Here is an 11,239-nt window from a genome sequence, read left to right on the forward strand (position 1 = left end):
TAACGTGCAATTTTGTAACTTCTGTTGATGACATAATTATAGTAAAGTAACAAACGTTGAAATGACTTAAATGGTATTAATAATTATGAACCTTATTGTGGGTTACTCAATGTCCTAATGCAAAGAGAAAAAAACATGAGTAATTACAAAAGGCATAGACATTTTTTATTATTATAGTGTTTTATTATTTATAACCACACTATATTCATAAAGATACTATTATGGCACAATAATATTTTACATTATCACATTCTGCCCAGAATAGGCTAATATTAAAGCATTCTTTATATTCAAATTTTTAAATTAATCTTTGATTCCTTAAAACTGATTACATGAAAATATTTGTGTTTCTTTGAAAGTAATTATTTGAATATGCAACTTCGCAGAGTTTGTGTGAAGTTACAGTAATTTATTTTAATTTTGTCTGCAGGGTGTGGTGTGTGACCGGCCCTAAAGGGAGCTGTAGAAGGCCAGCAGGCCTGTATCAGGGGAGGGGTGAGCCATGAGCTTCTGGATCTGTGTGCAGAGATGAACGGCAGGTAAGAACATGAACAGAACAATGGGTGAAAAATATCTTATTCACTGCAAAATCCCAACCACTTCGGCAACTGCTCGTATGCTCTTATTCACACAAGCACACTTAAACCAAACCTATAATTACCACAAGAGCACATAATACTAACCCTTCTTAATCACAATATTTTTTTAATTATAAAAAAAGGTTTATAGCAATAGTGCTTTAATAGTTTATATTTGTCACCTCTAACTGTGTGTTTTTTTTCTTCTTTTGTTGACATTCTGTCCAAGCTGATTCCATACACTCTCAGAAAAAAAAGGTACAAAAGCTATCACTGGGGTGCTATCTTTGTACCTTAAGGGTGCATTTTGTTACCTTAAATTGGGACCTTTTTAATGGGTACAGTCCCAGTGACAGGTTTTGTATCTATCTTTCTAATAGTGTACAATACAGCTTAAAAACATACAAATAAAGCATCATAAAACAGTCAACACGATTCATTTACTTTTTGTTCACCACAACAGCCCAAAATGTAATGTAGGCGACAGATAACAGAACTTTTCATTTTTCAGTTCAACTATCCCTTTAAAGGAACACGCCCACATTTTGGGAATTTAGCTTATTCATATCCCCCAGAGTTGGATAACTCCATATATACCTTTCTCATCTCTGTGCATGCTGTAAGTCTGTCTGACACAGCCCCTGCTAGCTTAGCTTAGCACAAAGACTGGAAGTGAATGGCTCTAGCTAGCATACTGCTCCCAGTAAGTGACAAAATAACGCAAACATTTTCCTATTTTTGTTGTGATTTGTATAGTCACATCGTGTACAAATAACAAGGTCATATGAGACACAGCTTTTAACAGTATACATACTGGGAACTATATTCTCAGAAGGCGAAGCACTGCTACTTGGGTGGAGTGATTTGCACAACTCTGTCGAACTCTCTGCTCCTCACCAGGGGGCTTCTCGGGTGCTGCGAGCAAATCACTCTGCCCAAGTAACAGTGCTTCGCCTTCTGAGAATATAGTTCACAGTATGTAAATGGTTAAAAGATGGCTGTGTCTCATATGACCTTGTTATTTGTACACGTAAATATGAAAATGTTTGCGTTATTTTGCCATTTATTGGAAGCAGTATGCTAGCTGGAGCCATTCACTTCCAGTCTTTGTGCTAAGCTAAGCTAGCGGGGGCTGCGTCAGACAGAGTGACAGCACGCACTGAAATGAGATAGGTATGTATGGACTTATCTAACTCTGGGGGATACGGTGAATAAGCTATATTCCCAAAATGTGGGCGTGTTCCTTTAAGTGATTACTTTATTATAAAAACACATACAGACAGACAGAAATAAAAAAAAAAACAGATAATAATTATACTTCTTTAAAGTTGGGGTGCTTGGCATTCTGCACTAGTTGTAATAAAACTCCCTCCGTAGTGGTAAGAAACGCCCCACTCTGCTTCAGTCGTGACAGTGCAAAAAGGCGATCTGTCTGACTGAAAAATAAAACAGACAGATTTTGTTTTTTAATACCTGACAATTACTTAAAGGCTTAACTTACAAGACACAGCAAATTCTGCACTGGTGTGCTCTACATGCATACTCTTCTGTAGAGTGTCAGAAAAGGTTCAAAGATGCCATTCATCATCACGTCTAAAACTAGATACTAGAAATACAGATGCTAGGCTGGAGCTTGTGCTTGAAAAGATGGGTGTGACCCACAATAAGGCAGTTTTGCTGTTTTGCTTCTGCATTGCTTTTTAAATTGTGCATTTTAGACACAAAATCTAAAATACAAAACAAATTAACTTAGTTATACCTTCGAGAGGAGACAGCATCTGCTACAATGTGAACCTCTGTGCCTCGCTCCAGGAGATCAAAGGTTGTGCACTACAGCAGAACAAGAAAGATTATGTAATTGTGTGTGAAAATGTGCTACAGAATCAGTTTAAATATCTTACATAACATTACCGCGATGCAGGCTTGAGCCTCAATGCCACACAGTATGACCTGCTTCGGATCTCCCAGGCTCTTTAGTGAGCTCTCCACACTGTCTATCATCATGGAGAAACTAGTCTTTGCATGAGGCTTCAGCCCTTCAGCACCCAGCTCAGGAACCGTGGGTCCTAGACCTTTGGGGTACTGCTCGGTCAAAATCTGGGGGATGTTCAAGATTCGACATGCCTGCGAGAGAAACATAATTGTTAATATTCAATTTCTGACCTGACATATTTTTAAGATCATAACAAAGGTTGTTTTCAGATACATCATATAGAAAGGCTAATGCTGAGATCTAACCAGTAGAATATATGATATAATGCTGATACAAAATATTTATTATCTAAGAAATGTACCTTGTTTTGGTAATCTAATAATAGAGCACATGGTTAGCAGTCATTATGGATATAGTCGTTACATCGGTCAGTCACTACACATAAGGTACACACAATATAATAGGTATAAATTCTAATAGTTCAAAAGATGCAGTGATGACAGCTTATTCACAATATGGGCTACAAATGGAGAGACAGTGTTAAAAAATGAAGGTTGCCAACTGTACCTGTAGCAATCTTGCAGCATTGCTCACAATATTTGTGAACTGGTAGATATTGGGTCTGAACTTCTCCTGCATGTCACACAGTAACAGCACTGAGCCTTTAGTGGAGAGTCTGCCAATTCCTGCCACTAAGGAGACAATCATGTAAATATGCCAAATGTTTACCTTACCCGCCTATGTGTCTTTGTGCATACACTGTAATACATACAGTACTCCTTAATATTTGTAAATTCTTTTTTGTAAATAAATACTACATAAGACACTTCATAAGTCAACAAGTCTAAAAAGTGTTAAAGTACTTATTCTGGTCACTGTATTCTGAATTTAGTTGTTATTAAGGTCAAACTCTGTCACCTTAAATTTTCATGTAAACACAAATATTCTTCAGACTTTGTATATCATATCAACAATGTCTTACTGTCTGTGTCTGAAGAAGACATCTAAACATGCTAAAATGTTTTCTAGGTACAGGTAGACAGCTCTAGAATTGAGAAGCAGTTGTATATCAAATCAAGTGAAAAGACGGGGGCAGTGCCCTAATGTCCTGCATGTTAATAGGTCGACTCGACTTTATGCAGCGCGATGCAGACGGATCGGCATATGACATCAAAGCACCGCGAGAGCGATTCTTAAGCCGTGTTTTCGGAAGCAGTCTCGCGTTACTTTGATGACGAATCGAACGGTCTGCGTAGCGCCGCATAAAATTTTATACATCTAATAACTTGTCAAATCCAACTCGTTCACTCTCACAGTTACATATATTTGCAATATATGGATAAGGATTTTAATAATAACATGTATTGCAATAGATAGATAAGGAGTTCAATGGCATTTCTATGTAAACAAGCAGTACTTACTGTTGGCGACTAGGGACGATCACTGCAAAGACCAAGTAAAGTTAAATCACAGCTGGCTCCTGTCCAGATCAACTTTATATGTCCGGCCACTCCTGTTTTAGCAAACCAGTTAAAACTCAAGTTCAAATAGTAATGAGTTAACCGCAACAGCAGCACACTCGTAAATGACAGCAGCGGACAATCAGATTTCTCAGAACAACACAAATGTATGTAATAATATCTCTATGTGTCATAGAATGATATATCGCCTCAATAATATAGCAGAAAAAATACACACACCTCAAAAACTGTCTCCCAAAACAGACCCTTGGTCTCTTGCGCTAATAAGCCGATCAACCAACAGAGGGCGCTGTCAAATACACAACAACAAACTTATACAGAGTGGTTTATTTATTTTGTCCGAAAACGTGCAGTTGTGTTTACGATTTACCTTAAAATGCACACACACAATCCTAAACACCACACAAGTCATAAGAACGCTAAATATGTGAAATGTCTTGATGGTTTGAAGATTGACATTGACCCGGAAGTGCATGGGAGTGGCCACTGACATTAGCGTCCGCACACACGGCCTTGCTGCCGTTTCACAGGGATTTTGTAGAAAATACAGACTGCTCTTTACGTATTGTCGTAGCTATCAGGAACGCATGAGCTCTTTTAAGAGCAAAGCACTCATGTAGTGCAGCACAGCATCTGATTGATGTCTGTTTTTGCTCGAGCTCTTTGAAAGCACGTTTTCCTAATGTTAGTCTTTGTATGTGAAGAGCGTCTCTAGAAGGCACCAGCTCGACTCCTTCTGCTTTCATTAAACTTCGCTTTGCTTCAACCAGCTGGCACTTTTTCCTTCACAGGTTGTAGTCTCGTAATTGCTTCACCCTCGGTGGAAGCTTAGTTTTTGTTTGCGATATATTCGCATTTGCTGAGGTGCTAGCTGTTAGCTAGCCAGTTTTTCACTCACTCTGTGTATTGGAGCTGCTGCATAATGTCAGATTTTGACGAGTTTGAGAGACAGCTGACCGAAAACAAGCAAGGTGAGAAATAAAGTTATCCATCTGATGCGATTGAGGGGTTTGTCATGTGATTTATTGGATAGGGTAGTGACCAGTGAGCGGTTAAAAGACCTGCTTTGCTGGACAGTCTGAATCAGATTGTTCAGCACAGAAAACAAATGCAGCAATTGTTTTTATAAGCATTTAAAACCATTAAACGTCCAGAAACCATTAGTTCCTTTTGCTTAGGGGGTGTGGTTTTACATAGATTCAAAGTTATGATATTTAGGGACTGTGGTGGTTTTTTAAACATCTGAGAGTCAAAATTCTACTTAAATCTGTTAATAAACAGTTCTGAAGTGTTAAACACTACATAACAAGAAATGTTATGAAATAAGTGCAATATTTAAATAAAGTATACATTTGTACTAAGGTCAGATTATCTTATTTCTATTCAAGCACACACGATGATGAAAAATTCACAAATCACTATAAGCCAACATGGTTTTACACAAATATGACTCCATGCCAGCTTGAGTGCATGCTGTCATATAAGCAAAAATTTAAAAAATCAGATCAAATACTAATAAATTCATGTTCATTTTTACACTTCAAGGTTATGCTGATATTATGATTTTTAGCAAAAAGAAAAAAAAATTAGAAAAAATGCAAAATAAAGCATGTTCACAAGTGGACTCAGACCGTTGAAACCTATGCAGAAATAAAACAGGTTAGTACTGATGGAGAGTTTGAATGAACTCCTAGTACACACATTGAATTACAGGAAGTGCGCATTTTGATAATCATATTTATTTCATTGCATTTCAAACAGCGGATAGAGACAAAGAGAACAAACACCACCGGCGCAGTGGCTCGAGAAGTCGCAGCAGAGACCGGGACAGAAAGAGGAGAAGTCGAGACAGAGAAAGGAGAGGCAGCCGAGATCGTCATGGAGATAGCAAGGATCGCAGACACAGACGAAGGTATGTTAAGGATTGAAATTTGGAAATGTTGAATAGAAGATCCAGAAGTGTCGTGTGGTTGTCTGTAGGTATTTGTGTACCAACAAACATTGATTTTGACAGTGTTGATCTCTTTCTCCTTGTGCAGTCGCTCTCCACACCGTGAGAAGAAAAAGATTAAAGTGAAGAAGTACTGGGATGTTCCTCCTCCCGGATTTGAACACATCACACCCATGCAGTATAAAGCCATGCAAGGCGAGCATATTTCCCTATCTCTTGTCTGTCATATATTTTCCTTCTCACATGTCTAACATTGTTTTAAATTAACCTCACATCATCAGCTGCTGGTCAGATCCCAGCTACTGCTCTCTTGCCCACAATGACCCCTGAGGGTCTGGCTGTGACCCCAACACCTGTTCCTGTCGTGGGCAGCCAGATGACTCGACAAGCCCGCCGTTTGTACGTTGGCAACATCCCGTTTGGTATCACAGAGGTGAGCCTGACCGTTGTCATGTTGTATCAGATTTCACAAATTGTGATACATTTTTTTCTGTGTTGCTTTTTTCCGAGTTGCTTGTTATTTGCATGCTTTGTTTAATAATTGCATTTCTCTCAAATTTTTGATAGGAGTCTATGATGGACTTCTTCAACGCTCAGATGCGTTTGGGTGGTCTGACCCAGGCACCAGGAAACCCAGTCCTTGCTGTTCAGATTAACCAGGACAAAAACTTTGCCTTTCTGGAGGTGAGTATTTGTATTGACTGGTAAGCGCTGACATAAGTGCTCAAAAACATAATATGACTGTTGTTTTTATTTTAATACAGTTTCGCTCAGTGGATGAGACGACACAGGCTATGGCGTTTGATGGCATAATTTTCCAGGGACAGAGTCTGAAGATTCGCCGACCACACGACTACCAACCTCTCCCGGGCATGAGTGAAAACCCCAGTGTCTATGTGCCAGGCAAGACTCTGTATTCCGGTTTGAATTCACCTTTTCCTAAGTTTTTTTGTTCATTAAGTATTTTCAAGTGATAATCCATTTAACATGGACCATAAGGTTCTCTCACACTTGATTTCTTTCTATAGGTGTTGTCTCTACTGTGGTGCCCGATTCGGCACATAAGCTCTTCATTGGCGGTCTGCCAAATTACCTCAACGATGACCAGGTTTGTCTCAGAATGGCATTTTGGGGCAATATTTCATTTTAAATTGTTCAGTCTCTGTCTGTCATGTAGCTTCATTGTGATTGAAGAATGATCTATTCTACAGGTGAAAGAATTGCTGACATCATTTGGTCCCCTGAAAGCATTTAACCTGGTGAAAGACAGCGCTACAGGCCTCTCCAAGGGCTATGCTTTTTGTGAATATGTTGACGTCAACATCAGTGACCAGGTAATAAAAACACTAAATGAAACTCATTTAGACCTACATTTTGCAAGAATTTAAAGGATAGTTTGCCTAAAAATGAAAATTACCCCATGATTCAGTCATCCTCAAGCTATCCGAGATGCACAAGTCCATCATCTGTTTTTGTTTGTAAAGTTGGATATTTTTCTTAAAAATCTGTCTACAGTTATTCAGCAAATCACATAAACAAACATCATGATTTTCTCTCACCCCATACAGCTCACTGTTTTTTAAGAGGCTGTTAACACTTGGCATTAACATGCGTTTTCGTCGATCGGATCACAAGTGGACGGCGTTAATGCCAGGTGTAAGCGTCCACTTTCATCCACTTTCAACCACATCCAGAGGAAGTAAAAACCACTTTCGATCGGATCGCTTTGGAGTTGCGAAACGCAAATGTGGTTGAATGTGTCCGAACAGCCACACGCGACCCCCTTCTCTCCGCCCATTTATCTAATCTGAGGTATTAAACACAAGTTTTACCTCTTTTTTTTTTTACTTCTGGCGTGAACATATGGTGAACAGCGCTATTTTTAGCATTTCATTGATAAAACTACTGACAGTTTCGTTTTGAAAGCGTGAAAGTTGCGCGATCCTTTTTCATCAATTGCGCTGAAAATTCAGAGAAAGCTCCAACATATAAACGTACAAAACACTGTTCAGCATGTTTACTTACTAAACAAGCAGCGGACTCCAACATAATATTAGTTTGCGTCCATATAAACTCATAATTACTGCCGCTCGCATTTGAATGACAGCAGAGAGACTCGCCCACCGTCTCACGGACCGTCCCCTCACAGTATTCAGTACAGAAGCGGTCGAAAGTGGACAAAAGAGACAGATTTAAATACCAGGTTTAAACGTAATGTGTCTCTCTCGTCCACTTGTGATCCGATCGATGAAAACACATCTTAATACCAAGTGTAAACAGCCCCTTAGATATTTTGATTACACCTATATTAACTGTTTACCATCACAGGCTATTGCGGGTCTAAACGGAATGCAGCTGGGTGACAAGAAACTCCTGGTCCAAAGAGCAAGTGTGGGCTCCAAGAACACCACACTGGTAAGAAGGAGAGTGAATGTGTACTACAATTTAAAAACCGTTGTTGCAACCTTAATATTGACATGCTTCATTTCTTTTTTCCTCTGAAGACGGGAATAAACCAGACTCCTGTGACCCTGCAAGTGCCAGGTCTCATGAACAGTTCGGTCAACCAGATGGGTGGCATTCCTACAGAAGTCTTGTGTCTAATGAACATGGTAGCTCCAGAGGAACTGCTGGATGATGAAGAGTATGAGGAGATTGTGGAAGACGTCAAGGAAGAGTGCTCCAAATACGGCCAGGTCAAGAGCATTGAGATCCCGCGCCCTGTCGATGGCTTGGAAGTTCCTGGCACTGGAAAGGTTTGACACCTCACAGATACAAGCGAATGTAAAATGTAGTAATTATTTAAATATTACAATATTTTCACTTTCTCTTTCAGATCTTTGTGGAGTTTATGTCAGTGTTTGACTCTCAGAAAGCAATGCAAGGCTTAACAGGAAGGAAATTTGCCAACAGAGTGGTGGTGACTAAATACTGCGACCCTGACGCCTACCACCGCCGCGACTTTTGGTAGAAACAGGACAGATTTAAGAGCCAGTGAAACGAGATGGTGTGATTTCAAAAGAAACCCCTTATTTTGTAAGAGGGTGTGAGTTTTTTTTTTATATAAAAAACATGACATGTGATTGGTCAGAATGTTGTGCATCAATCACTTGTAATGTTTTTGGACAACATGTGCAAAGCTTTTAAGATTGTGAAACAGACCACATCAAAGTCTACAAAAAATGATTCAGTTAGACATCATTTTTGGTCTATAGTGAGTTTATGTCATTTTCCCCCAAATGTGTAAAATGCCTATTCTGTCTGTACTGCTCACGCTTTGAGTGATAAGTTGATATAAAAACTTAGTTCAGGTAATTGAGGGGAGACAGACAATGGCAAAAACAACAAACCAATGAATGTTACACTCAAAAAAACAAGTCAAGAGGGTGTGTTTGTTTTTTGAATATGGTTTTATTAAGGCTGTGAAATGTAGTTTGTGTGTTTGGGTAAACCGTGTAAATGTTAAGGTTAAATGTGTGATGTGAGAGGAGTTTCTGGGTCTTCTCTTGTCACAACGTGTGTATGAGGTAAGCCCATTACAGGCATCCTGTAGAAGTGGAATCTTACCAGTTACATCTGTACTGTCTTTCTCTTCCCCACACCATCCCCTCTCTTTTTTCCAAAATCTCGCTCTCTAATAGTTGTACTGTTTCTTGTGGACTTTGTTTTCCCAGCCCCATCTAACCAGATTTGTACACTGTTGAAAAGAAAGTTTATTTTACTTTTTTTTTATACATTCTCTCTCTAACTGTCCACTGCTGTTTTTTAATGCTGTAATAAGCGGGGCTGATTTACTACAATGCATTTATGTATGAGAACCAGAACAATGTTCTGGTGAAATAAACTCGATGCGTTTGAATTGATGGCACACACATTGCATCTGTATTTTGCCAGCAGATAGTGCTAACAGCTCTGGATATCCTGCACTGCCTGTTAGGAGCAATTGGTTAGTCTGTTTTCAGACTTGGGGTCCATTATGTACCCGTACATAGTTATGATTTTATTTCTCAATAAAATAAAAAATAAAAACATATGTTTATTGCTGATCTTCAAGAAATCAAGAATTGCAGAACAAAGTAAAGCAGTTCATTGTGTGCACTATTGTACAACAAGCTAAACAGAATAAAATTGGAACTTGGAAAACCATTTAGTAATACTTAACGACTACATTATGGTAAATAAAGTTTATTTTTTAAAAGAAAACACATGGGACATTTTTCCTGTTTACAACGTGTCTGCTAGTCTTAAACAGGGATGCACATTGTATGCCAATGTCAAGAGCCGGTTGAGATCTAATTCTTAGTGGCTGATCTGTAACTTCCAGCAATCATTGTGCACATTTTATTAAAGAGCACCTATTGTCCGATTCACATTTTTAAATTACCTAGTGGCATTCAGAGGTATTCAGGCCAATCACAGACACAGAGCTTTTCAAATCTGTGTGTTTCAGGAAGAGATTTTAATCTGCAGCCACCAAAATTTACAGTATGTGGATTGTGGAAAATTTGTTTTTTTTTAACCATAAACCATGCAAACACATTGTATTATACCAAAAACACAAAATAACATTGTTTATAGCAATGAAATAGGTGCTCTTTAATTGCTGAAGAAGAGTGGCAAGCAAGTAATTTTAATACCTTTAAAGGTACTTTCAAGGAGGATCTCTTGTCAGAAATGCGATACCTATATGATCAGTGGTGTATAAGCATGGGTGCACACACCTCTTTTTGTCTTGGTTCTCAAAGGAGCACCTGGATATGTTGCTTGGTACACTATTCATGGCACAGACATCCATGGTTTTTTCCTAACTAATCTCCTGACTTCTCTCTTTGCCATTTCTTTGGTTTAAGTAAAGTAGATGATGATACATACAATGAAATATGCCTGTTTATTGTTTTTAACCCATGTAACCTTCATAAATAACTACTAGCCATATACATTTCAAATATTGTTAAAGACACACATGTGAGCACAAATCAACACCATAGAACAAACATACAAATGAAATAAACAGTGCTGTTCATGTTTTCAGGTTGGTCTAGAGTATTGAGGTATTGTACAGAGTCTGAATAAAGTAATCAGATAAAACTGCATAATCTTTACTGTATAAATTAGAATAATCCTTATTATTAAGGGGTATACAGTCAAGACAAGTAAATTACGATTTTCTTTGTCTGTGTGTGGTATGATTTACATTAAAAAACAGCATCAGGTTTATACACTCTAAAAATGCGGGGTTGTTCTCAACCCACGGCTGAGTCAGTATTGGACAGAACACTTGGTTAGGTAACAACAA

The 11,239-nt window shown here is 38.5% G+C and overlaps 2 protein-coding genes across 4 annotated transcripts; one reads left to right on the forward strand and one right to left on the reverse strand.

The window, feature by feature from the left end:
• Nucleotides 1–377: 377 nt before the first annotated feature.
• Nucleotides 378–4,297, reverse strand: isoc2 (isochorismatase domain containing 2). The gene is made up of 7 exons (XM_065261199.2): nt 4,212–4,297; nt 3,933–4,024; nt 3,079–3,203; nt 2,490–2,702; nt 2,338–2,408; nt 1,897–2,014; nt 378–516 (listed from the first exon to the last, which is right to left on the reverse strand). Coding segments are annotated over exons 2-7 (594 nt in total). The 5' UTR covers nt 3,934–4,024; nt 4,212–4,297; the 3' UTR covers nt 378–450.
• u2af2a (U2 small nuclear RNA auxiliary factor 2a) lies at nt 429–9,802 on the forward strand. 3 transcript variants are annotated; one of them, XM_065245907.2, is made up of 11 exons: nt 429–539; nt 5,754–5,904; nt 6,032–6,138; nt 6,225–6,376; nt 6,511–6,627; nt 6,708–6,864; nt 6,972–7,051; nt 7,155–7,277; nt 8,272–8,358; nt 8,448–8,699; nt 8,780–9,802. In XM_065245907.2, exons 3-11 carry the CDS (start codon nt 6,117–6,119, stop codon nt 8,912–8,914), a joined length of 1,125 nt encoding a protein of 374 aa, XP_065101979.1. In that variant the 5' UTR covers nt 429–539; nt 5,754–5,904; nt 6,032–6,116; the 3' UTR covers nt 8,915–9,802. The 3 variants fall into 3 exon arrangements, with proteins under 3 accessions (XP_065101979.1, XP_065101975.2, XP_065101976.2); XM_065245903.2 differs by lacking the exon at nt 429–539 and adding an exon at nt 4,448–4,963; XM_065245904.2 differs by lacking the exon at nt 429–539 and adding an exon at nt 4,448–4,963 and having other exon boundaries at nt 6,708–6,846.
• The last annotated feature ends 1,437 nt before the right edge of the window (nt 9,803–11,239 follow it).

The sequence above is a fragment of the Paramisgurnus dabryanus genome, chromosome 13, assembly GCF_030506205.2.
Source record: "Paramisgurnus dabryanus chromosome 13, PD_genome_1.1, whole genome shotgun sequence".
NCBI classification, from domain to species: Eukaryota; Metazoa; Chordata; class Actinopteri; order Cypriniformes; family Cobitidae; genus Paramisgurnus; species Paramisgurnus dabryanus.